The 27,804-nt window shown below is 47.1% G+C and overlaps 1 protein-coding gene across 2 annotated transcripts in view; it reads left to right on the top strand.

Moving 5' to 3' along the window:
- Positions 1-22,274, top strand: part of LOC147097906 (glutamine--fructose-6-phosphate aminotransferase [isomerizing] 1) — a 117,181-nt gene extending 94,907 nt beyond the window's left edge. For both annotated transcript variants that reach the window (XM_085970962.1, XM_085970961.1), the window contains 3 exons: positions 13,260-13,427; positions 14,571-14,732; positions 16,570-22,274. In XM_085970962.1, coding sequence (XP_085827088.1) covers positions 13,260-13,427; positions 14,571-14,732; positions 16,570-16,614 — 375 coding nt within the window. In that variant the 3' untranslated portion in view covers positions 16,615-22,274. The remainder of the gene's footprint in view (positions 1-13,259; positions 13,428-14,570; positions 14,733-16,569) is intronic.
- The last annotated feature ends 5,530 nt before the right edge of the window (positions 22,275-27,804 follow it).

The following is a 27,804-nucleotide window of genomic DNA, read 5'->3' as shown; positions in this document are numbered from 1 at the left end:
CGCGGGCAGGCAGCCAACCCATAAACACTGCTCGATGGAAGCGTGCTGCAAGCTTCACGCCAGAAGCTGGGTTTGAGTTAGTTTGGTGCGCTCTGCTGGGGGTGGGGGGGGGCAGGGTTATTTTAGATTGACAAAAGTAGGCGAAAGGGGCCAAGATCCACTGTGCAGCAACCAAGATCGAGAAGAACCGGAGAGAAGAGGGGATAAATCGGGACATAGCCATTACAATTTCAGCAAGTTTTGGTTTTACTTGACTGTCGGAGGAAACTGTGCACGTACCGCGAGTGCCTTTCTTGTCTTTGGAGAGTTATTGGTAACTGACGTAAGAAGACTACTAGGTACTTGGTCTAAGCGTTAATCAAAGCTTTAATCAACTGTTTTACAACATGGAGGTCTAGTTGTGTCCTTCACTAGTTCCTGTTAAGAATGTCCTGCGCAAGCTGGGCCCGTGCCCGAGTATTTATACTCCCCCTGGACAGCGCCACCCATAGGCCGCCCAGTATTATTTCATAAGTCTTTCTTTCATGAATGACTGATTCATGTCAGTAACACTTTTTTTAAAAAGCACCACTTCTCAGTTAAGTCCCCCGCACCTTGTCCAGTTTTGTGAGTATAGAGGCAGCAACCTCATCCATTATATTCCTCACCTTAACACCATCGTGGGAGCACCGTCACCACAAATCCTTCCCCGAGAGTGTAGGTTCAGCACAGCATGCCCAACCATCAGTGCCATGCTGCCCCTATAACCAGTCAAAGGTAGGGTTGCAAAGGGGGTCTGGGGTGGTTCACACACTCATTTCCCCTCCCTGCTATACCATTTCAAAAACGCTGAATGCCAGCTCAAAGTCGAAATACAGGAAGCTCTCGATTTACCGGCACCCAAATAACCAGAACTCTCGGTTAACCGGCAAAATTCAGGAGTAGGTTCAGGTAAGTTTTACTTCATATTACTTGCCTTCCTTGATCTGTTGCTGTGCAATCGGGTGTGGCTGCAGCTGTTGCTAAGCTACAGAGACGCTTGGAACTTGTGGTCATTGTTCTGCACCTAACAGGGTTTGTTGCTTTATAAGGAGCTCTGAGCGCCGTATCTTTTACTATAGCGTTCGGTTATCCGGAATTTTTGATGAACCGGCACCACATCGGTCCCGTCGGTGCCGGATAAAAAAGAGTTTCCTGTACTCAGTGACGCAATGCAGTCAAATGTCAATACGTTCGTCGCTGTGTGTTCTGCTTAATTTTAAAGGGACGGACTGAACACATTAATAATCCTTAATGAGGTGATGCATATTTTGGGAGGCTGTGGCGTTCCACCACCATTTTACATAGACTTGCACAGAAACAGCTCAGCCCAACCAGGCCATGCTCAACTCGAGCCTCCTCCCATCCTTCCTCATCTAACTATCAGCATCACCCTCTATTCCCTTTTCCCTGATGTGCTTATTTAGCTTCCCCTTAAATGCATCTATACTATTCGCCTCGACCACTCCCTGTGGTAGCGAGTTCCACATTCTCACCACTCTCTGGGTAAAGACGTTTCTTCTGAATTCCAGATTTTGATTTCTTATATTCATGACCTCTAGTTTTGCTCTTCTCCACAAGCCTGTTTTCAAAAGCTTTGTTCTCGTGGTTGGTTTTTGAGCAGTGACCTTTGTTTCTGAAATCACATTGCTGGTGCAGGAACAGAGAGACCTGGGGGGTTTACGTGCATAAGTCTTTGAAGGTTGCAGGAATAGTTGAGACGGCTGTTAAAAAGGCATGCAGGATCCATGGCTTTATAAACAGAGGCATCAAGTGCAAAAGCAAGGAAATTATGGCAAGTCTTTATAAATCACTGGTTTAGGCCTCAGCTGGATTATTGTGTCCAGTGCTGGACACCACACCATCGGAAGGATGTCGAGGCCTTGGAGAGGGTGCAGAGGAGATTTACTAGAACTATACTTGGTATGAGGGACTTCAGTTATGTGGAGAGACTATAGAAGCTGGGGCTGTTCTCTTGGAACATAAGATGTAGGAGCAGGAGTCGGTCACTCAGCCCCTCCAGCCTGCTCCGCCATTTAATGAGATCATGGCTGATCTGATCTTGGCCTCAACTCCACTTCCCTGCCCGCTCCCCATAACCCTTGACTCCCTTACCTTTCAAAAACCTGTCAATCTCCGCCTTAAATATATTCACTGACTCCGCCTCCACAGCTCTCTGGGGAAGAGAATTCCAAAAATTCACCAACCTCTGACAGAAGAAATTCCTCCTCATTTCCGATTTAAATGGGTGCCGCCTTATTCTGAAACTGTGCCCCCTAGTTCTAGATTCCCCCACGAGGGGAAACATCCTCTCTGCATCTACCGTGTCAAGGCCCTTCAGTATCTTATGTTTCAATAAGATCCCCTCTCATTCTTCTAAACTCCAATGAGTATAGGCCCAACCTGCTCAACCTTTCTTCATAAGACAGCCCTTCATCTCCGGAAATAACCGAGTGAATCGTCTCTGAACTGCCTCCAATGCAAGCATATCCTTCCTTATATAAGGAGACCAAAACTGTACGCAGTACTCCAGGTGTGGTCTCGCCAACGCCCTGTACAGGTGTAACAGGACTTCCCTACTTTTATACTCCAGTCCCTTTGCAATAAAGGCCAATTGGAGCAGAGAAGGTTAAAGGTAGATTTAATAGAGGTGTTCAAAATCCTGACGTGTTTTGGCAGGTGGGTCGGTAACCAGAGGACGTAGATTTAGGGTAATTGGCATAAGAACCAGAGGACATGAGAATTTGTTTTACGCAGAGTGTTTTATGATCTGGAATGCGCTCCCTGAAAGGGCGATGGAAGCAGATTCAATAGTAACTTTGAAAAGGGAATTGGATGAATACTGGAAGGGAAAACATTGGCAGGGCTATGGGGGGAAAGAGCAGGATTAATTGGAGAGCTCTTTCAAAGAGCCGGCACAGGCACGATGGGCCAAATGGCCCCACATGTGTTGTATGATTCTGTGGTGGGAGTTGGAGGCCATTCGCATGGTTAGGAAGGTAACGAGTTATGTGCGCGGCGAATTTAAGCCGCACGGCGCTGTGTCGTCTGGGTGAATTTTTGGGGGTATTTCTTTTGGAGGGCAGGTCCATGCAGAAGCAGCGGCGGCTTTCAAAAAGCCATCACAAGTTTTACTGACTCACGCCCAACCATGAGTCATTCAAGCCATAATAAGTCATCTTTGTATTTTTGATGTTTCTAGCTGTACGCAAATGGAATAAAAGCCAATGCCAATTCAGAATAAAATGAAAAATGCCAAAAGAAAAAGCTGTCACCAGACAATTGTATTGGAAAAATCTCGTTGCGCTCTGGGAATTGTTGATAAATAACAAGTTGTTAAGGGTGGAGGATTGTTTCTTAGCGACAGCACAGATCTGGCCATTTGTCTGGAAGAGCCAAGCCAGACCTGGGTTGGAGGGGGTCGATTGAAAGCTGCTGTGCTCTTTGGCCACTTCCCTGAAATTGACATTATGTTCATTACCAGCAACAGCTTGTAATTCATACAGCGCCTTAACCGTCCCGAAGAGCTTCATGGGGGTGTTATCGAGCAAAATTTAACCCCGAGTCATATAAGGAGATGTTTAAGTTGGAGGAGGTCACAGAGATAGGGAGGGGGGCGGGGGCCAGGCCATGGTGGGATTTGAAAACCAAGACGAGACTTTTAAATTGAGGCGTTGCCGGACCGGGAGCCAGTGTAGGTCAGCGAATGCACAGGGGTGATTTATTAACGCTCGGGGACCCCCCCCCCCCCCCCCCCTTAAAAAAAACCTAGCCAATCTCAGGCAAGCTGCGTGCCCTCAGCTCAGCTCAGGACGAAACAGGAACAGTTTTCACAAGTACCAGATAATATTATACCACCTCTTTCGCGTCATTGGGAAGTGGTTTTGACTTTATATCGATACACATTGTGTAGTGTAACTTGGGCTTAAAGTTGCCGTTATTGAACTTAGCCAGGTAGCGTGAGAACATAAGAACATAAGACGCAGGAGTAGGTCATTCGGCCCCTCAAGTCTGCTCCACCATTCAGTAAGATCATGACTGATCTGATCTTGGCCTCAGCTCCACTTCCCTGCCCGCTCCCCATCACCCTTGACTCCCTTATCGTTCAAAAATCTGTCTATCTCCACCTTGAATATATTCAATGACTCCGCCTCCACAGCTCTCTGGGGAAGAGAATTCCAAAGATTCACCACCCTCTGAGAAGAAATTCCTCCTCATTTCCGATTGAAAAGGGTTTCCCCTTATTCTGAAACTATGCCCCCTAGTTCTAGATTCCCCCACGAGGGGAAACATCCTTTGCATCTACCCTGTCGAGCCCCTTCAGAATCTTTTATGTTTCAGTAAGATCCCCTTTCATTCTTCTAAACTCCAATGGGTATAGGCCCAACCTTTCTTCATAAGATCACCCCCTTCATCTCCGGAATGAACCTCGTAAGACCACAGTGGGGAAATAGCCTGACAACATTTCGGCCTCACACCAGCTGAGCCTCCGGCATGCCTAGACCACCGAGGATCTTCATAAAATTCAGCTTAATGTTAGAGAAGCTGACTCTTGGTGAACACAAACCAGCAAAACTCCCCAGTTCCCCAAACTGGGAAGCGATGCCGGGTTGAGTGGGATCTGCTTGTCCCAGGTCCTTGTAAGCAAGGCATATTTAAAAAAGCTTAATAGAGAGATCCAGTGGCAATAAAAATACTGTAATCATTGAGGGAGGAAATCTTAATACAGGAAACACTTTTTTATCCGGGACCGGCGTGGTGCCGGTTTATCAAAAAGTCCGGATTACAGAGAGGTATAGTAACAGGTACGAGAGCGCCGTACACAGCAACAAATCCAGGCTTCCCTGTTGCTTAGCAACAGGTGCAGGAACCCTGCCACAAGATCCAGGTGTCCCTGTTGCTTAGCAACAGGTGCAGGAACCCCGGTTACACAGCCACAGATCCAGGAACAGCCACTAATATGAAGTAAAACTTACCTGAACCTACTCCTGAATTTTGCCGGTTAACAGAGATTTCCGGTTATTTAGGTGCCGGTAAATCGAGGGTTTCCGGTACAGTAAACTCTTGTTTAAACGGCACTTAATCATCTGGAATTCTTTAATAACCGGCAAAATTCAGGAGTAGATTTTGAGACTTCCGCCCCAGAAGGAACGGGGTAGTAGTGTCCTGAAAATGGTGGGGAATGACTTGCCACTTGTTCCCGCCGTCGCTGTGGGTGCTGCAATCTTCCCCGCACAGCATCAGCTGGCCGTCCAGCCCAAGAGGAACCCAAAGGGAAGTTTTACTGTATATTTGTGGGGCCAGAATATGCAGGTTCTGCTCCTTCGACTTTTACAAAACCAGCTTGGGCCATCGCCACTCCATGTCCCACCTCCCCTCCCGAGTTCGGAACACCCCCATAGAATTACTTCCTTCTGGTCTGATGTCGGCCGATACATAAATTGCCTCGGTAGGTACACCTCTCCGCTATCCGGAAATTGTAATCAACCGGCACCATCCCGGTCCCGTAGGTGCCGGATACAAAAGAGTTTACTGTAGAAGGTACATTCAGTTGCCAACACTTCTAATTTTAAATATTAGCAAGATAATTTGATCTAATGTTTTGTTCACATTTAGGTGAGTGGATGTGTTAGGTGTGAGGAATGAAAAGACCGCCCCCTATGATTGAAAAGGAAACATTAGCAAGGCTTGGAGAAAGAGCGGGGGAGTGGGACTAAGTGGATCGCTCTTTCAAAGGGCCAGCACAGACACGATGGGCTGAATGGCCTCCTTCTGTGCCGTGTGGTCATTGCAGCTCTCAGTTTCTTTCTGATGTTGCCAGTTCCATTCAAGCAGTCCTGAACGAAGAGAGTGACTTTATTGTCCGAATGCCCCCTCAGAGCCTCTGTAACTTGTCTCCGTACTGCCATTAACTCTCTTTCCTGCTGTGCTGCTCTGATCCCAATTAGCTTCACAGCATCTAGGTTTAGCGTTAGCGAGCTTTCATATCACATAAGAAACCTTGCATAATGCAAGCAATTAGTCACGTGGAGTAGATTATCCCTTTAGAGAGCAGGTGTTACGTGAAGCAGGCTGTAAGGCTATAAAATTCAAGACATGTTCCAACTTGCACACCAACCTTGAATGACTGAAATACCCGGCGTTTCCCATCATTACAGCTAATACACAGTCGCAGAGTTTGTGTCCAAAAAGAGGAGCGTGACGTCTTCCAAGACCTCGGGGCTAAAATTTAAAAGCAGGGCAGGGTTAGATGCTCTTGAGCGGCCGTCTAAATACGCGCTCATCTCCGCACCCATCCGCGGACTTCAGTCTCTTCACAAGGCGCTGGACCCTCCCAAAAAAACAGTTTTCTCTCAATCAAGGCTACAATATTGTGAAGAAAATGGCAGTTTACTCCACCAGGAACTTAGCGAGAGATTCACTGCAACAATATGGTGGATTTTGTTTTTTGTAACTTTGTAAACAATATCTTTCTTGACTGCCTTTTAACGCTGGAATTCTCCCTGGAGGTGTTGAATCTTCCAGGGCAGTTCCACAGCTGCGAAGGCTGTTTCTCGCCAAAGTGTCCATTCTTCACGTGTGGGTTGAGACGCCAGCATCTCCAGAGTTATCTGGCCCGCTGTGTGTAAAGTTCCTCCCACCCCCGGTAGAATGCACGTCCCTTTCAACCTTTCATTGTGTTTGATATAGTTTCTTTTACCTGATTAATCCGAGTCATTTAAAACTCGCATTAAAGTGAATGCAACTCGTCTTGCAACCCTCGCCTGGGGTGGGGGCCCGGGGTGAAATTAGGCTAGGGTTTGTAGTGGAGCTTGAACCCATGACCTCATGACTAAGAGGCTAGATTTCCAGCACTTCACAACCATCAGCTCTGATCCAGGTAGATTACAGATGACTCTTAGTCAAGAGCCTTAACGTAACCCATTCCGCCCTTAAATACCCTCTTTTACTTGACTGAACAACAACATGCATTTATATAGCGCCTTTTGGGTCGAGAGATTGGGTCGACTAGGCCTATATTCACTAGAGTTTAGCAGAATGAGAGGGGTTCTCATTGAAATGTATAAAATTCTGACAGGGCTAGACAGACTGGATGCAGGGAGGATGTTTCCCCTGGCTGGGGGGGGGTCTAGAACGAGGGGTCACAGTCTCAGGATACGGGGTAGGACATTTAGGACTGAGATGAGGAGAAATGTCTTCACTCAGGAGGGTGGTGAACCTGTGGAATTCCCTACCACAGAAGGCTGTGGAGGCCAAGTCACTGAATCTATTTAAGAAGGAGAGAGATAGATTTCTAGACACAAAAGGCGTCAAGGGGTATGGAGAGAATGCGGGAATATGGTGTTGAGATAGAGGATCAGCCATGATCATATTGAATGGCGGAGCAGGGCCGAATGGCCGACTCCTCCTATTTTTTATGTTTTTCTATGTTTCTATTGTTCGAATTCCTGCTCAGTGTTGAGTGCCTCTCGTGGGAAAGGGTGAGGACAGAATGAGGTTCAGCTGTGATGCTTGTTGTATGGAATAGCCTCCCGACACTGTCTTGGGGCCCCCCACATGAAGAATGGTCAGTTGGGTATGGTACTGGAGGGCTACCTGTGAACTGCGCCCAAGCTTGCCTCCGCATTCAGGAAGGGTGAGGAGAAAGTTGGAACCAAAATTAAATTCCGACTTGGAAAACAGATGGTTACACTTTTGGCAACTTCATCAGATGCCATTAGTCTGAAACTACAGTTGTACAAATGTGATATCAGATAAATACATCCTAGTGTTGTGTTGGCAGCAGTAGTTTTTGCAAATGGCCAGACAGCCCCTGGCAGCTGAACGCATTTAATTTTCAGTCCCTGGGGGTGAAGAATACTTTCATTTACAAAAGAGTAACTCTGATTTATAGGCTATCCCTCGAAAACTAAGTGGGGAAAATTAAAAGCACAATGTTGCTTCCGCAACGAGCTTTAGCGACAGACAATTAACCTATTTACTTCTATAGATGCTGCGCAGCGTCCCAGTTGAGCGGCCTCTGCTGCCATTAATTAGACAAAGCACCATCTGAAAGGAATCTTTGTCATGCCACTAAAGGTCATGGATTCTCGACTGCATGCAGCGAAAGTCGATTGGAGCCATGTGTAAAGGAAGTGAAGGATTTGAACCGCGCATATTGCGTTCAAAACATAAAATGTTAATGGTCATGCCCATAAACAGCCAAGTATTCAACTTGCAAAACCTCCAAAAAGCAGTGCAAAATCTCACTTTAGTACAACAGCAGGCTAGAAGTAGAAACTAGCACAACCTTATCTCTGAATTCTCATTGAACTGTGTCTGTGTTTTAGTCTTGAAATCTAATGAGCTCCCTGGAAGCTTGGTGATTTTATTATAAAGAAGGCCTACGAGAAGTTTTGTTGATGCATACCAGATTTAGTGGAAGAACTAGTGCTGTATTGATGCTTTGGGATCCCAGTCGTAATTCCCAAAATCTTTGGCCTGGATTTTGCCAATGGGGAGCTTTTGGAGGCAGGACTCCCACTGATCGGGTTTTAGTCCCGCCTCCATCAACTTCTGGCCAACGCACGCTGTTTTCCCTTGATTGACCTTGTTAAGCCCACCCAGCGGGCTCAGCAGGCCAATTAAGGGGAGGCCGGTTACAGAGAACGTCAACGTATGACGTTTCATCTGTCAAAAATTTTTGACAGATGAATTGTCATCATTCGACAGCTCTGCGAAGCTGTCGAACACTGACATTCTCTGTAGTTTGATGAGTTCTTGAATTCAAGACCTCATCAAACCTCTTTCTTTTGCAGAAATTAGATGGTTGTTGCATTGGAGAATGCAACGACCATCTGTCATCTCTGCCGCGGAGGTGCGAGACTCTCCGCATCCCCACCGATAGAAACAAAGGTTAGTAAACTTTTTCTACCACTTTCCACTTACCTCAGATACTCACCTCTCCACACTTGCACCCATCATTTACCTCCGCAGCACACTTTTGCACCCCTCTGACCCCCGCAGACCCACTACTCGCCTCGGTGACCCTGGCGGGTTTTGGAGCCTTCGGCCCGCACTTGTGTGGGTAAAATGGGGATAATCCTCTTACCTGCCTGTTAACAGGCAGTTTAGTGGCTGTAATCCCCATTCCGCCTCTAAGGAGATGAGACCCGGCGCGGGACGGCTACCCACCTCCTGGCAAGATGGCATGGAGGCGGGTTGGGCACCTGCCCCCAAATTCTGCCATTTTCCTGGCAAAATCCAGCCCTTTGTGTTTCCATTCTGGGTCACTTTGTTGGGGAGGTGAGCCTTAAGCAGAGGCTCCTTCATCGGTGAAGATAGCGGAATCGGAAGTGACATCCCTTCAGACTGCAGACTTTCGAGCAACTCCTTTAATCCGAGATTACCGCAAGGGCCCTAAAATGGAGAGGATTTTTTTTTTTTTTTTTTTAAGGAGACTGAAAGACTATTATTGTTTTCTCTGATGCAGTGTGAGAAAAGTGGCTTTGCCATTGGCCTCCCAACTTGGAGACTCCAGTTTGAATCCCGGTCAGATTTGCGCCCTCAGTGGACCAGGATTGTGAGCTTTGCTCGTCTTACTGAAGGGGGGGAGAAAGCGCGTCTGCCCCAAGTCACTCAAACGGTACCAAGAATTCTTTCTGCCTTGTTCGGGAGGCCCTCTAGTGAGTTGATGGAGGATAGGCATTTTCACTGGAGGTGTGAACAATCTGGAGAATTCCGGGGTGGATATGTGTTTAATATTTTTGCAAAGGACAGGATTTAGAGTTTGCGGTGGTGTGTTGAATCTGTCGCTGACGCTCCCACCATAAATTTACAACACCGAACTGACGACGGGTCCTCGACCCGAAACGTTAACTCTGTTTCTCTCTCCACGGATGCTGCCTGACCTGCTGAGTGTTTCCAGCATTTTCTGTTGTTATTTCAGATTTCCAGCATCCGCAGTATTTTGCTATTATAATCCACGTTGGTGCTAATCCGTTACACAAGTGGTCCTAATCTCCGGCCCCAGTTAGTGAAACCTGCATGCAGTCTATATTGTCCAGTATCTAAGGCTGTGGACTTAATGGAACGGGCAACTGCACACAATTCCTGCACAATGATCTCTGAATAATTTTTTTTTTTTTAAACTTGTTAGACTTTCCTCTAATACATGAGTGTTCCTTATGTGAGGAAGGATGTTCTTGCCATGGAGGGAGTGCAGCGAAGATTCACCAGACTGATGGCAGGAATGACGTATGAGGAGAGATTGGGTCGATTGCGCTTGTATTTGCTAGAATTTAGAAGAATGAGAGGGGATCTCATTGAAACTTATAAAATTCTAACAGGACTAGACAAGACTAGATGCAGGAAGGATGTTCCCAATGGCGGGGGAGTCCAGAACCAGGGGTCACAGTCTAAGGATAAGGGGTAAGCCATTTAGGACAGAGATGAGGAGGAATTTCTTCACCCAGAGAGTGGTGAACCTGTGGAATTCTCTACCACAGAAGGCAGTTGAGGCCAATTCATTAAATATATTCAAGAAGGAGTTGGATATATTTCTTAAGGCTAAAGGGATCAAGGGATATGGGGAGAAAGCAGGTACTGGGTACTGAATTTGGATGATCAGCCATGATCTCATTAAATGGCAGAGCAGGCTGGAGGGGCCGAATGGCCTATTCCTGCTCCTATCTTCTATGTTTCACCCCCCCCCCCCCCCCCCCCACCCCGAGGGTATTGGTGTGTTTTGCTTGCAGGCTATTGTTTAGTCCCTCTGCGGTCTCTGGGCGTGATTTAGCGTCACTGGCCAGCAACAAGTCTAGTCTGTTTGACAGGGTCCCCTCACGTGTTGCTGGTTGTGTCCTGGACAAGAACATGTCAATCGGAAGACTTGGGCCTAGAAATTCGGTGGGCTGTGCCACCAGTTAGTGCCTAAAGAGGGCACTCAGTGGCTTTAGCGCCACTGGCCACGCCTCCCGCGATATTTAGCAGGGCGCTAATGGCGGCGTTAGCCTGTAGCGCTGCGCCGCCACCGATGACGTCATCGGTGTGCGCAGCGCCTCGCGCGCAATATTGGGTCGCGCCCCCCCCGTAGCGCCGGTCATAATTCGCGGCCGGTTCAGGGGGGCCTACCTGTGGCGGTAGTGGCGCTACTTAAGGGGGAGGTGTAGTGGCGCTACTTAAGGGGGAGGTGCAAGGCGGCCATTGCCGCCTTGCACCCCCCCCCCCCCCCCCCCCGCGTTGTGCCGGCTGTGTCCCGAGAGCCCGGCACTTCTCCTCGGTGCCGGGACCTTTTGCCGGCACTCGCGATCGGTGATCACGCTGGTGCAGGCCCCTCCCCCTTAAGGGGAGGAAGGCATGCAGTACCGCATCGCACCGAGCCGCAGCATGTGGAGCTGCAGCACATAGCGCTGCGATATTCAGTTTGAGCGCCCCAAGCGGGACGCGGGGAGCCTCGAGCAGCGCCCCAAGTCCCTCTTGGGGTGCTCCAACTGAATATCAGGAGGGCGCAAGCAGCTCCGCCCGGAGCGCAAATTCCGGGGCCAAGAGAGCTTGGCGCCCCAAACGCGGCGCCACCGAATTTTTAGCCCTTGAGGTTTCCAAGTGGCTGGAACCAGTCACAGTGTACGAGCTGAAACCTTCAGCAACCAGTTAGCCCAGGGCGTCCTTTAATCTTTGCTGGACCCTCGAAGTCTATGGGTTTTGTTTTATCAGGCCATGATTATTACACAACCCCGGAAATATACATTTTTAGGTTTCTTTTAAGCCGTAACCAGAATATTGCAAGAAATATCTGTTTTCCATGTGTTCAGGAAGTTTGTAACAAACGCATTTTTTAATGGGCCCCCTCAACCCAAGCAATCTCCTTAGAAACTGGTGGTGGGAATTGCACAGAGGCAACAATGTGTAAAATTCCATCAAAACATCATTCCTGATATACAGGAAACTTCGATTTACCGGCACCTAAATAACCGGAAATGTCGGTTAACCAGCAAAATTCAGGAGTAGGTTCAGGTAAGTTTTACTTCATATTGTACTTGCCTTCCTCGATCTGTTGCTGTGCAAGGGTGTGGCTGCAGCTGTTGCTAAGCTACAGAGACGCTTGGAACTTGTGGCCATTGTTCTGCACCTGTTGCTAAGCAACAGGGTTTGTTGCTTTATACGGAGCTCTCAGCTCAGTATCTTTTACTATAGCTCTCGGTTATCTGGAATTTTTGATGAACCGGCACTACGTTGGTCCCGTCGGTGCCGGATTAAAAAAAAGTTTCTTGTATTGTGGAAATTCTTCAGAGTTCTGTTTTGAACTTGGCTTTTTAAAAAAAAACTTTATATAGGTTTCTGCGTCGAGCAACTCTTCCATTTTTTGGCCGGGCGCTTGTGTGAGATTGTGACCTCCAGCCCAAGGACAATGATCTTCTGTGGTTGTGGGCTGTGGTGGTAATTAATATAATTTCCCGAAAGTGTTCACTGTGGAGGTAGACCTATTCCAGCATCGACAATCCAGCGTGCAAGCCCTTCATTGCAACTACAGCAAGAGAAAGCTGGACAAATGTAGGAACAGGAGGAGGCCATTCAGCCCCTTGAGCCTGTTCCGCCATTCAGTTAGATCGTGGCTGATCTGCACCTCAACTCTACTTACCCGCCTTTGGCCCATATCCCTTGATACCCTTACCCTTAACAAAAATCTATCGATCTTAGTCTTGAATTAATCCCGCATCCACAACCTTTTGGGGGAGAGAATGCCACAATTTCCACTACCCTTTGTGTTGCGGGGGGGGGGGGGGGATTGCTTCCTGATTTAACTCCTAAATGCCCTAGCTCTAATTTTAAGGTTATGCCCCCTTGTTCTGGATTTCCCCCCACCAGAGGATATCGTTTCTCTGCATCTACTCTTGTCGAATCCCTTCATCATTTCAAGCACCTCGATCAGATCACCCGCTCAATCTCCTAAACTCAAGGGGACACAAGCCAAGTTTTTGCAAACAGCCCTCGTAACTTAACCCTGGCTGAAAGCACTCGTCATTCCTACGGGGAAGGGGGCTGTGTGGACAGAAAAAGCGGTACGGACGATCCTAGACAAATCAGTTAGATCTGAAAACTCCGGAAAGAGGGAAGTCCATGCTTTAAATGAAACAAAGGAATAAAAGCTGGGACATTTGAGGAGGGGGGAAATACTTCATGATAAGATGGCAGGGAGAGCTTTCCAAAGCTGACCCACAGCCTCTGGTTTCTGTATAAGTATCTCAAAATTATTTTTGCAGAAAATCAAAGAGATCACGTACATGCATTCTGAGGGCATCCTGGCCGGAGAGCTGAAGCATGGACCCTTAGCCCTGGTGGACAAGCTGATGCCAGTCATCATGGTGATCATGAGGGACCACACCTACACCAAGTGCCAAAACGCCCTGCAGCAAGTGGTCGCACGGCAGGTACAGCATTGACTGCGATTTTTTTTTTCATTTCAGTTTCTCTCTTGTAAGAGCAGGCCACGGTGCAGGAGGAGGCCACCAAAGCCGCGCCGCGCCAGAGAGGCGGCCAGTTTAAATCGAGAAGTGGCGATCAGCCGACACACTCGCTTCCGGCGAGGTATTAATAGGAGATGTCATCTGCCTGTTTCTGGTGGTTGTTCACAGTCCTATTGCACTCTATGAAGAAGAGCGGAGGAGAGTGGGTGTTGGAGTCCCAGTGTCCTGGGCAAAGTTCCTCCCTCAACTGATGCAACTAAAAAAAAGAGGAACTGACCACTCGCCTCGTTTGCCGGATTTAGCGTTGCACAAAATGGCCGATGCATTAGCCAACATAACCATTTAGTCAAAAAGAAAATACTGCAGATGCTGGAAATCTGAAATAAAAACAGAAAATGCTGGAGACACTCGGCAGGTCAGGCAGCATCTGTGAAGAGAGAAACAGAGTTAACGTTTCAGCTCGATGACCTTTCGTCAGAACTGGAAAAAAGCAGGAAATGGAACAGATTTCCCAGCCCCTAAACTTGCTTTAAAATCTGTTCCATTTCCTGCTTTTTTTCCAGTTCTGACGAAAGGTCATCGACCTGAAACGTTAACTCTGTTTCTCTCTTCACAGATGCTGCCTGACCTGCTGAGTATCTCCAGCATTTTCTGTTATTATAACTCATTTAGTCACTGCACTTCAAAGGCATTCCTTTTATATGCAGTGCTTTTGGGGTTGTTTCTGAGAGATGTCTAAAATGCTGTTTAAATGCAGATCTTTTTCTTCAAAAGCCTATAGATTGCAGATGAGAGGAAAGGCCGAGAGAAGTGTGAAGTTCCACAGTATTGGAGCCCCGAGAGAGAGTGAGTTACAGTCGGGAAACAGTGCAATGAGTCTCGACTTTTAACACAGTGAGGCTGCAGGGAGATATAAGAGCGGGTAGAACCGTGTGTTTGATACTTGCAAGGAAAAAGGGAGGAAAGTTCGGAGGAGCACTGGCCATAGTAGCATCAATATAATAGAGAAAGATTTTTTTAAAAGCCTGCAGCAGAGAGGGAGGTTAGAGGTGAGAGTATCTTACTTTGCAGTTTGTTCGAAGCATGATTGTGTTCACCGTGTTTCAGGGCCGTCCAGTGGTGATCTGCGACAGGGACGATTACGAGACCATAAAGAGTGTGAACCGGGTAATTAAAGTGCCTCACAGTGTGGACTGCCTGCAGGGGATCCTCAGCGTCATCCCACTGCAGCTTCTATCCTTCCACCTTGCTGTCCTCCGAGGATTTGATGTGAGTAGCTGCTCTTTGCTGTGCAAAATTCGACCCTCTTGCAGCCCGCGGTTTAACCTTCCTGAAATACTGAATTGTAAATGCGGGAAGGGAACATTCGGGCCCCGAATTTACAACCGTGCGATGCTCACAGATCGATGCCTAGCAGATTTATCTGAAATTCCTCTGTGGTCGCGTAGGTGGTGTTAACCCAGTTATTCCAAACCGTTTGTTTTCAATCGGTTAATACCATCACTAAAATAGCAGCAAGAGGAACGTCAAACATGTCGAGCATCTGGCCAGCGGGATCCCACTATATAATTCCAGGGTCGCGTTGATCTAAGAGTAATCGTGAGATGAAAGTCAAGACTGAAGATCTGAAATGCAAACAGAAAATGATGGATATGTTTCAGCCGGTCAGTCAGCGTCTGAAGGAGGGGGGGGGGGGGTCACACAGAGGGCCATTACCCTTCATGAGGACTGAGTGCTCTGATTAAGTTACGACTGAATCGTTGAACCTCTCTCGTTCACGTACTGGCTCGCTACCCACACACATTTCCGAAATGTTCTGTTTCTGTTCAAGAAATTATTTCTAATCCTCTCGGTGCGAAAATGATTTTTAACTTTCTTCCCTCCCCCCACTGCTGAAATAGCCGGATGATTTGCCGATTTGTCTCATCGCTGGGAGGGGGGTGGGGTGGAGGTGTACGTTGCTGGTGCAGAATAGCTGCCGTGCTTGCCTATGCAAATACGGTCATTGCACCTCAATTTTACCCATCATGCGAAGCACTTTTGAGATATTTCACCAATGTTGTAACGCACTTTACAAATGCAAGCGTTTTGCAAAGTTATCAACGGCTGATGTTAAAACCCTTTGTTGTTTAGCAGCAGAAGCATTAATCCAGCCATTTTAAAACCACCAATCTAAGAGCTACTTTCAGGGCCTTGGTGAGACCGCACCTGGAGTACTGTGTGCAGTTTTGGTCTCCTTACTCAAGAAAGGATCTACTTGCCATAGAGGGAGTGCAGCGAAGGTTCACCAGACTGATTCCTGGGATGGCAGGACTGTCGTATGAGGAGAGATTGGGTCGACTAGGCCTGTATTCACTAGAGTTTAGAAGAATGAGTGGGGATCTCATTGAAACGCATAAAATTCTGACAGGGCTAGACAGACTGGATGCAGGATGTTTCCCCTGGCTGGGGGGTCTAGAACGAGGGGTCACGGTCTCAGGATACGGGGTGGGACATTTAGGACTGAGGTGAGAAATGTCTTCACTCAGAGGGTGGTGAACCTGTGGAATTCTCTACCACAGAAGGCTGTGGAGGCCAAGTCACTGAATATATTTAAGAAGAAGATATAGATTTCTAGACACAAAAGGCATCAAGGGGTATAGGGAGAGAGCGGGAATATGGTATTGAGATAGAGGATCAGCCATGATCATATTGAATGGAGCAGGCTCGAATGGCCGACTCCTGCTCCTATGTTTCTATGAACAGGATACACCGCTTCCCAAGTGTGGCTATGTGTAATTTGCCCCATTGCCCGTGAGCCAGGGAAGAATTGGCCAGGATTCCCACCCTGATTGCTCTCCAGTAACTCCTGCAGATAGGTGCGGGAGTCGGGTGAGAACAGCCCTTGGCGGTCCAATATCCTTTTCGACGAGCAGCGTGCCGACTCTTCACGGGTGAAAAGTGCCGACTTGGGTGAAGCGGCAGAAGGTTGCCGGTGAACGGGGAACCGTATCCCAGTAAAGGCCGGTGCCGGAAAGTCAGGGGAGAAGGGGGTGAAACTGAGAAGAGCAGGAGAGCGCCGCAGTGGAACGGCAAGTTACTAATCGAATTTTATTCCCTCCCGAAGGTCGACTGTCCGCGAAACCTGGCCAAATCCGTGACCGTGGAGTGACAAAACGCTGCAGAAACCGCAGGAAAGACAGAGGGCTAAGACTTTTCAACCTGAACATTCTTAACTTTCTTTTATATATTTTAAAAAGTACATAATCCCACTGGGATAACTCTTTCTATTTTACTGTTTAGAGTAGTGCAACTACCGTGGGTCAGATCTACACGTGTAGAGCTTGTGTATTTGAGTTAGTAGAAAAGGAACTAGAGGGCAAAGGTCGTTGCGCAGTGGGCTCTTATTTTTTTTTGTACTCGGTTTTAGCCGTTCCTCTTCATTTCCGTTCCCGTCACCAAACTGTTCATAGTCAGCCTAGCAGGGGATGAAGGTCTGTGGGCACAGCGCACTGAACTCGGTTCTCTTGCTGAGAGACATTCTCCGTAAGTGATACGAGTGATTTTTTCTTTGGACCAATAGACGACCGAGATCGTGAAGCAAGACTGTGGGCGGGAACACTGAAATGGGGGGGGGGGGGGGGAAGGAGGATAACGGGGCAAGTCAGGGGCGGGTGATGGGGGTTCTCAGCTTACAGCACAGGAGATGTTCGGATGGGAACTGTACGCTTGTGCTATCATTTCCAGGCTGTGCACAGACATAACAGAGCAAGAACGCGGCAGAAACTGGCTTTGGGAATCTTGTGTTGAAAATCGCGCCACGTGGGCCGGAGATAGAGAATCATGGGATGTCACAAATCAATTGCCCCACCCACACAAGTTATTTTTTAAAAATCATTGTCGATGTTTTCACATGTCTGAAAGTTATGATTAGATGCTGCACTCTGCGACATCTAGGCTCCTGCACCGTGTTCACGTGAAAGGAGAAATGTTTTAAACTTTCAAAGTCACTCGTTTCACTTGGCGGTACCCTGTGGCGGCTCCCTGGCTTATTGGGTCAGCTTTCCCACTGGCTGCCGGGAGCTCGCTTTGCACACTAATTGCGATAGTAAATTCACAGTGGAATCACCCTCCTGAAATAGCGGAGATCGGGGGGGGGGGGTGGGTGGGGGCTTGTAGTTAACCAGCTTCCATCTCATCGGAAAAGGCAACAGCTGTTTGTAGAGAATGAAGACAGTGTACTAACTTGCACTATTCCCCCCCTCCCGCCCGCTAAATCTTTACTTTGAAAATGGGGAGGGAAACACGAACCGCTTAAAACTGACAGTAATGATTGTTTGACCTCGAGCTGAAACCCCCCGCTGTGTGAATGATTCATTATTTATGATGGCTTAATACTTTATACTGTGATTTTTAATTTACTTTGCTCTTCCATGAAGTTAAAAGTACGTGGCGCACACAGTCTGTGATGTAATCTATGGAAGTCCATGGAAATGTGAATCAGTAAAAAATAATAATCTGGTACAAATTGGATGAAGGCAAATTTTTACAATCATTTAAAAAAAAATTGAATTCGTCCAAGGATAATCTTGCTTTACCTCCTTGGGTCAGTGTTGCTCTAATGTGAACACAACGAGTCGGTTTTACTTCTGAACAGGCTGGCTGCCGTCTGATGATAGCCATGTAAATACGATATGAATGCCGCACGTGCAGAAGCAGAATTTCAGACTCTCCAAACGTAGAGCAAATCTGATGCACTGTGATCTCTGAAGAGGCATTGCTTCTGACTTTCCCACCCTTCCCTCCCCCACTGGCTTCGTAACGTAAAACTCAAAAATCTGGAAAAGTTGAAGGAAAACTTGCGTGCGGTGACGAGGGTTGTTCTTTTCTGTAAATATTCGGAAGCGCAGAGTGGAACTGACCCAGGCCTTCAGCTGCTGAGCTCTGAATCAGTTGTGGACTTGGTTGCGTTGGATCTACTGCAGAGAGAGCTGGGAAACTGGTCTGGAACGCCACACCGTGTTTGTTTTGTTCCGTCTACATTTGAAAGATCTGGGACACTGCAAAGAAATCCCAGAGAAGAAGGATTCCTCCTCCTCTTTCCCTCGGCACCACCCCTTTCCCCCCATCTGTACGCACCCTGAGATATATAATATATATATATTTTATTTATCTCCTCCCAAGCTTGAGGTTAGATTCCAGCTTCAGTATAATGGAATGAACCTGGAACCCTGCTCTTGAGAGAGGGGGGGGGGGGGGGGGGGCGATTTTAATAACTGGAGTATTTAAAGGAGAAATTAATTCTGCTGAACTACCCTGTAATCCGTAAAGTTGCCTGTGCACTTAATTGTGTTTGTCAGCTCTCTCTTTCTTGCCATGTTTAATCATTTCCAACTGCTAACTAGAAGCAGCCCAGGGACAGATGCTCCTTTGCGAGCTCACCAAAATTGTCATCATGAATGTCTGCGCCAAATGTGAATGGGAACAGAAAGGGGGGGGGCACTGTAGTGGAAGCGGAGCGCATTCAAGGAGCAGAACACCATGATATCTCACAGAAAGGTAGAGGACTCGTCCCAATCAGATGGAATAATACACCCTCTGCCTCCCCAAGCTGTGTCTCGTTAACATAAAACACAATTAAGACTGGCCGACACTCGCAAGTGGATCGATGTCTTCCCTTCTGTATCCGTTTGACATGTGGCTGAAGGCGTTGATTACACTCCTTCAGGCCACATGACATAGGACATGCTTCGGTGTTGATGGGTTAGGTTACTTGGGTTGGGCAAGCATTCCAAAAGTTGTCTCTCTTTTTGTGTTAAAAGTTAAAATGCCGTGAGCGCGACCTGTTTAGACAGGCGCGTGTTCCCCGGGTCCAGTGCGAGCTGAGGTGCATCGTGCACAACGCGTCCTCCAGAGCCGCGAACTCGCCATATTAGACCGAACGCCCACCATTCCCCTTGCTCCAGCACTGAAGCACGAGCCGCTAGTCAAGGTGCTGCCGAAAGGTTGTGGGGGTCAGCACCATTGATCAGCTCCAGAGGGAAAGTGGGCCCTGCTGGTGCCACGCTGTGGTGTGTGCAGTTGGATCATTGCTTTGAGGTTGCAATGTCGCCTGGAAGTGTAATTCATTTTGACTGCTATCGGGTCGCACAAGATCAATGGATAACTTGCACCATGCAGTGTTTGAGACTGAGGGGAAAGGGGGGTGGCTGTAATTTTCTGCAATCTCAAGGTACCAAAATCCTGCAGAGAGCACGAAGAATATTTTTTTTTTAACAAACCATCAGTTTACATTTGGGTCGAGTTTAATTTCTAATTTTAATTTTTTTCCCCCGTAAGCTGATGCAAAAAACGCTAATTAAATGCAATTATTTTGTGTTCTGGGTGAAGTGATGTCTGAACCCATCTTTATGTTAGAGGGCTGTTTCCGGAGAGACTTATGAGCATACTACATAAGAAATAGGAGCAGGAATAGGCCACTTGGCCCCTCGAGCCTGCTCCGCCATTCAATAAGATCATGGCTGATCTTGGGCTCAAAGCCACTTCCTTGCCCGCTCCCCATAACCCTTCACTCCCTTATCTTGCAAAAATCTGTCTATCTCCACCTTAAATGTATTTAATGACCCAGCCTCCACAGCTCTCTGGGGTAGAGAATTCCACAGATTTACGACCCTCTGAGAGAAGAAATTCCTCCTCATCTCAGTTCTAAAAGGGTGACCCTTTATTCTGAAACTATGCCCCCGAGTTCTAGATTTCCCCACGAGGGGAAACCTCTCTGCATCTACTTTGTCGAGCTCCCTCAGAATCTTATATGTTTCAATAAGATCAACTCTCATTCTTCTAAATTCCTCGCGCTGGGCAATCCGCCCTGCAGGCCAGACTCCCAGTGCTGATTGTTTAAAGGTGACCACTCGTGTCCACGTACAGATCTTCCCCCTCGCTGCTCGGGAAACGCCTGTCCACCGATGCAGAAGCAGCTTTCCCAGCCTGTACAGACCGAGACCCCCGCCCCCCCAGCTTGCTCCCTGCCAGACAATCTGGCAGCTAGCACTGGTGATGCCACAACACCGCCTCGATTACATCGCAGCCATGCCGATTACCGTGGGTGCAACAGTGCTGTATTGTAACGGGGAGAAGTCGCCCACGTTTTGCCCACAACCCCCCCCCCCCCCCCCCCCCATTAGAAACAGCCCTACCCTGGGGCATGATATGGTTGAACCAGTCTGTTAGACATCAAAAACGATCTGGCCTGCTTTGATGGTGCTTTCTGCTTTGTGGAACACAGTGACTGCAGTGATGGTGGGGGGGCTACCTCACTCTCCTGGTATGTGTGGCGGTAAAGTGTAAAATGCAGAATGCACATGAGGATCAAAACAAAATGATGCTCACTGACCACAATTGGCACAATAAGCGATTTCTTAGGACATAAGAAACGTTCTCGTTAAGCTGTATTAATAGTCAGCTTTCAAGATTTCCATTGTAGCCAGAAACGCGAAAAATCATCAAAACCCTTATGTCTTATGAGCAGCAGTTAACTTGAGAGTTAGTTGAAGTAACTGAGTGAAACCAAGTCTCGCTGTGCAAACAGCTAATCGCCAGGCAATCCAGGCTGCCAGTCCACCAACAATATCCCGACTGGATCGTGGGGACTGTGGTTTGTTGAGCGAGTTTGAATGCTGCAAACCCATTTCGAGACACCTGTGGATCCTGTTTACTCCATCTAAACAAAAAAAAACTAACATGAACCGTACACAAGAAAAAAAACCAGAGTAAATGTTTTTTTGTTGTAGAGAGAGCGACAGGACTTTGGTTGCTCCTGTTCTCTAGCTGTGCTGACCCAGTCAGGATCATGAAAACAGTCACACTGTTGTGAATGTGAGCAACCCCCTGCACTGACGGTGAGTCAGAGGTTGGTTCATGAGTGCAGAGGCCCTGAAAATGATGCGTGTGGGGATTTACTGTTAAAATAAAATCTGCTGTATACATCACCTCATTGTGTGTTTTGATGTGCAACTTGTACACTAGGTCCAACACTTTTCTTCCCCCCCCCCCCCCCCCCCCTGCTGCACCATTGTTTAATCTTGTGTTTCACCAATGCAAGAGGGCAGAAGTTGCACTTTGCAATGAATGCAGTTATTAATGCCACAGTGATCTGGCATTGGCTGCAGCCCCAGTTGCATAGATATGGCAAGGCACCAGGAGAGGATGGTGCATGCAAAATTGCTTTAGACTTGGAATGTAAATGAGGCAGATTTAAAATGACCATATTCCAGAGCTCCTTGTAGAATCATAGAAAAGTGCAGCACAGAAGGCGGCCATTCGGCCCATCGAGTCTGCGCCGGCTCTTTCGAAGAGCAATCCAGTTAGCCCCACTCCCCCGCTCTTTCCCCATATCCCTGCAACCTTCTCTCTTTCAAGCATCTATCCAATCCCCCTTTGAAGGCTACTATTGAATCTCTAAACGTGCCACATTCGGACATACTATTTGGCAGCCCCCCCCTTCAGTCTTTGGATTGCAATCGTGGTAATGTTCAGACCGATGAGACAAAGTGCTTCAACTCCACTACATTTGCACAATTTTTGTACAATAGTTATGATCACCAAAGGCCACTTTGCTGCTGTGTGAGGAGGCGAGGGGGAAATGAATGCGTGTATCGAATTTCTTCTTTGTGTAGAGGATTTAGGTGTATGACTAACTGTTCTGAACTCGTATTTGGGAATGGGACCACAGTTGATTGTGTTGTGTTCTGAGGATTATTACCAAAAATTGTAGAATGTTTATTCCCTGTCTGTTTAAACTGTATATGTAAAAAATAAATGAAATTATCAGCACACTTGTGAAGCCGAATACACCAGCTTTACATTAGAAACCCTATTCTTATGAAAGTGAGTTTGGCCTTTCTGAATTCAAGGACCCAATTTTAACTTCAGGTGGATTCCCCGCTCACGTCCGAGTTAAAATTACAGTCGGGTTTCGATGATAATATCAGGCCGCAACATGCCTATGTAAAGAAGGACCCTGTTGGCTCCGGGCGAGTGTCCTTGCTGCCTACTCGAGAGTGGGTCAAAATTGCAGATGTTGCGATCATGGCGGCTTTTGGACCAGTAAGAGCCCAGGGCGATTTTAACTGTCCACCAGCCAGGTTTCTGCTGAGCGAGTAGGGTTAAAATTGCCCCCACCCCCCTCAAGTCTACAGCACAAACCTGCCCCTGGTTTGGCTTTGGAGGTCTCGCTCACGAGACCACAGCATGTTTGGTGTGGGAAATGTCACCAGCGCGGTAGATGGTGCTCTTCTGAGGCACACGGGGCAGAGTGGAGGGAGCTTTACTCTGTATACAGTTGTGCTATACCTCACCTGGGAGTACTTGACACTGGGTACCTGAAATGGAGAGTTTCCCATTTGCCAGCACTTAACATCCCTCACCTTGAGCTCCAAGAATGTTCTTGCCCTACATGAGGTAAACTTAATGAATTCCTTGTTAAGTCTTTGCCAGGGGCTTAAAGCACTCAACTATACTGAACTGCGGAATGGGTTAGGCTCACTGATTTATCTACAGGTAGTAAGGCGGGGTTTGCTGCACTTTGCGTCTATTGGAACAGAATCTATAAATTGCGTGTTGTGAATCCCCATCTATTTTCTATGAAGAGCAGAGTGCTTGGCAGTCCACAGTGCCATTCTAAATCACGCCTTACTTTCAAGCGGTGAAATTTGAAGTGAAGATGCCCTGGGATGAGAGCCACAAGGGCTGTCCATGCACAACTGTTTCTGAGACATTTATAGTTTAAAGTGGGCTTCATGCACACAAGTTGTGAAGGACCTCGCATTGGGTCTGCGGTGGGGCAGGCAGAATCTCGAGCATATCAAACGAAGATATTGATAAAAAGTTTTACAGTGATAATGATTACACTGATGTTGGCGCAACAATTCGCGTTTGACCTGCGTCCCACCTCGGTCCCTATTTCAAGAACCTGAACAGCTTGAACATCAGCCAATGATGAGTACCTTGAGGCTTCTGATTTGTGTAGCTGATACTGAAGGAAGCAACTGGCTCGTTTTCCTCACCGTACTCGGGCTCTTGCATTGTTCCACGGAAGCTCAGCGTAAGCTCGAGGAACAGCACCTCATCTTCCGATTAGGCACTTTACAGCCTTCCGGATTCAATATTGAGTTCACCAATTTCAGATCGTAACCTCGGCCCTCATTACATTTTTACTTATTTTTTATCCACACCTTTGTTTTGGCCCTTTCCTTCCCCGCCCCCCCTTTTTTCTCTCCCACATGGCAGCTGTCTCCCATTCTGCCAGCACATTTCACACCTAATCTAGAGCCGTCTTTTGTCTCCACTAGTCCTATCACCATCTCGTCTCAATTTGAATACCTCTTAATGTCTCTTCACTTCTCTTTTGTTCTCTCCCAGCCCGGCCTTTTAATCTATTTCATTTCCTGTGCTTTTCCAGTCTTGACAAAGGGTTTGACCCGAAACGTTGACTATTTTCTCTCCACGGATGTTGCCTGGCCTGCTGAGTTTTTCCAGCATTTTCTGTTGTTATTTCTCGCTTTAGCTGCTGGCAGAGAATGACTGATTCAATCCTCTGCTTCTCCAGTTTGTCTCCGTCAGCTGTCTCTCCTTTTTTGTGGTTACCTCCTGCATAAACTGCTCATGGCAAATGAGATGTGCATCATAGACCGTCTGTTTGTACGATTTTTAATTAAAAAAGTATAACTATTCTTCAAGACTGAATAATTTTTCTGCATATTTTCTTGTACATCAGCAAAGCTGCTCCCGTCGAGTCCTCAATGGTTGGTAATTCTCAGTTCTTCATATACAGTGATCTGCCGTCTGCCAAGCAGAGACATACTAAGACAAAAGCAAAATACTGCGGATGCTGGAAATCTGAAATAAAAACTGGAAATGCTCAGCAGGTCAGGCAGCATCTGTGGAGAGAGAAACAGAGTTAACGTTTCAGGTCGATGATCCTTCGTCAGAACTGGAAATGGAACAGATTTTTAAGCAAGTGTGGGGGGAGGGAAGAACAAAAGGGTCGGTTTGTGATGGGGTGGAAGGCAGGAGAGATTAAGAGACAAAAGGGATGATGGTGCGAGGCAAAAGGAGATGGTAATGGGACAAGTTAAGAAACAAAAGATGACTAGATGAAGTAAATGGCAGAATGATCGACAGCTGCCATGTGAGAAAGAAAAACAAGATAGGGGCCGAGGTTATGATCTGAAATTGTTGAACTCGATGTTGAGTCCAGAAGGCTGTAAAGTGCCGAATCGAAAGATGAGGTGCTGTTCCTCGAGCTTCCGTTGAGCTTCATTGGAACAGTGTAAGAGGCCGAGGATGGAGAGGTCAGAGTGGGAGTGGAGTGGAGAATTAAAGAGAGAGAAACAGAGTTAACGTTTCAGATCAAGACATACTGAGGCCTTTCTTTATATAGATACATATTTTACAGGGCCCATTCCTCGCTAGATTCTGACCAGCTTGTAAACCCTCCCCAGCCTGTGACTTGGATTTAATGTCTAACCCATACTGATTGGGTCCAATGTAGAATAAGCCCAGGTGCTCTCTCTAAGCCCATTTCACTTTGAGCATAGCCCCGCAACACAAAACTACCCCGAGGCTGTCACAGAATGGCTGGTGGAGGAAATGGTGGGTGGGGGGGGAGAACCCTACATCACTCCGGTGCACTCATGGTGATGATGCATTTAACTGATTAATTCAACCCCAATTCCAGCCAATGTCCGTTGCCTGTTTTAGAGGAAAGGTTGGGGGGGTGGCTGGTTGTTCTGAATACTATTTAACTCCAAGCAAGCAGCAACACTAAACCCAAGGAGGGCGAAATAAGCTTTCCAGAAAAGTGCAGAGCACTGGGAAACATAGAAGATAGGAGCAGGAGTAGGCCCTTCGAGCCTGCTCCGCCATTCAATGAGATCATGGCTGATCATCCAAATTCAGTACCCTGTCCCTGCCTTCTCCCCATATCCCTTGATTCCTTTAGCCTCAAGAAATATATCCAACTCTTTCTTGAATATATTTAATGAACTGGCCTCCACCGCCCTCTGTGGTAGAGAATTCCACAGGTTCACCACTCTCTGGGTGAAGAAATTCCTCCTCATTTCAGTCCTAAATGGCTTACCCCTTATCCTTAGACTATGACCCCTGGTTCTGGACTCCCCGGCCATCAGAAACATCCTTCCTGCATCTAGTCTGTCCAGGCCTGACAGAATTTTATAGGTTTCGATGAAATCCCCCCTCAATCTTCTAAACTCCAGTGAGTACAAGCCCAATCGACCCAATCTCTCCTCATACGTCATTCCTGCCATCCCTGGTATCAGCCTGGTAACATCATTCTTTTTAGGTGGAGACATGTTTTTAAAGGAGGGCTATTTATCTGTTCCCTCTAAACATCACAAGGACCCAAGGGCTCATGAGGACTTGGATGCATGGAAAAATAAACAGACAGCTCCACAGAGCTACAGAATTCTGGGCAAAGAGCCTTTAACAGATTTTTGAAGCAGACTCCAGGGGCCTTTTGTTTTATTCCTCTGACAGCAGAGACCCCAGGTCTCTTGAGCACTTCCAAAAAATAAGTATGCTGCACAGGTCACCATGCCAGCCCTCCAGGATTGCCCTGGAGTCTCCAGGAATTGAAGATCAATCTCTTGGATACTGCTGCGAGCAACCCGGGAGAAAAATAATACGGGCATTAAAAAAAAGAACTTTCTTTGAACCCTTTCGTATACTGTTTATAGAAATATTGGAGATGGGGGAAGAACAGGCTGTTTGACTATGTGGAACTGTTGGAGGCAGGGGGTCTTGTGATGTAACTTCTAGGAGTATGTTTGTGTTTGTGTGTGTGTGCTAGGCCGATGTAGCAGAGCCTGGTCTCCAATCGTCTTGGATCTCCTTGCCATTGGACCAGGACCTTGCTCTGTCAAGCCCGTGTGGTAGCTGGTGTGCAATGGCCACCCCACGTTAAAAGAATTCATGCACAGGCACCTTCCACCCTTTAAAATGAAGTTCGGGACCTGGAACGTCAGGACCCTCATGGACAACCCCAACAGCGACAGAGTCTGTAGGTCCCGCATTGGTCTCATCAGTCACCTGAGAACTCATTTTTAATGTGAAAGCAAGTCATCCTCGGTTCCAAGGGACTGCCTAAGAAGAGAAGATGCTATTGGTTCTATATTTAATTATTTGGCGTGTGATTTCAGCTAGAAGCCACGGTGTGAGTGTGAAGATACTTCATGATATATATATAAACATGTAATATGAGTGGCACTGGATGCCCCTCGGTAAATTTAAAGCTGTTTTAAAAAAAATTTTTTAACTTGTATTTTTACACCCCCATCATTTTCTCACAATGTCCCAAAACGCTTTACAACCGGGGATTAACTTCAAAAGTGCAGTCACTGTTGATGTTGGCAGCGATGTACAGTAAGAATGGCATCTTCAGACTCTTCGGTTTGGATTGCTGGTTTGTGTTCTACGGAAAGATGTAGTGTACCAGCATATTCTGCCTTCTCCACTACTGTTCTTCACTGTAACCGGCACAAAGGTAGCTCAGTGCAAGAGAGACACCCACACATCTGTACCAGCCCACCATGTTTATTGGACAAAAGTTACATTAAGGGAAAAACGGAATAGATTAAAAAAAACAACAATATCCCGCCATCTAATTTCTCTATAACAATGGTGTGACTATTTTGTTTTATTTCCACTCCGAACTCAGCCTGGAGCCATGCTCGGACTCGCCTTTCTGACCGACCGGTAGCTCGGACTGTAGCTCACGTTGATATCTGGGTTTGACGGGCCATTGGCTACCTTGCAGGATCATTATACACACACACACAAGGCTCACTGATGTTTAAAACACTTGGCAACATCTTATCGGTCAATAACATCCCCACAGCCTTTGCCTTTTTGCCACGACCCCCTCTCTGTGGCCTGTGACTTCCCAGTCCAGTTTTAATGAAGGGGTTCTAGACCCAAAACACTTGAGCCATCTTTTAATGAAACTGACCAGCCTGAGTTGTGTGTGCAGCATTTTCCATTTCTATTGCAGGATTAGTAGGGTTATTTTTCTACTTATTTTGACATCAGATTTCTGACAGCTGGCTGACTGTAACCTGAACCAATATTTGATATTATTCCCAACAGAGAGTTTTCAGTCTGTTCCCCAGTCTAAGAATGTGGCTTATTTCAATTCTACCCTATAGCTTTGAAATTACTGTTGGCGGACGAAAGCTTAGCAGATTTGTATTATTCCCATCTTCCATTTTAGCCCAGCCATTAATTAACCTGTTTATTTTTAATGGGCTAATCTCTCCACTAAGGTAGCGGGCAACATGAGAGCGTT

This window comes from Somniosus microcephalus, chromosome 30 (genome assembly GCF_052327205.1).
Source record: "Somniosus microcephalus isolate GS21.2 chromosome 30, FLI_Smic_1.0, whole genome shotgun sequence".
Taxonomy (NCBI): domain Eukaryota; kingdom Metazoa; phylum Chordata; class Chondrichthyes; order Squaliformes; family Somniosidae; genus Somniosus; species Somniosus microcephalus.
This window is presented reverse-complemented; position numbering and strand designations above follow the sequence as displayed.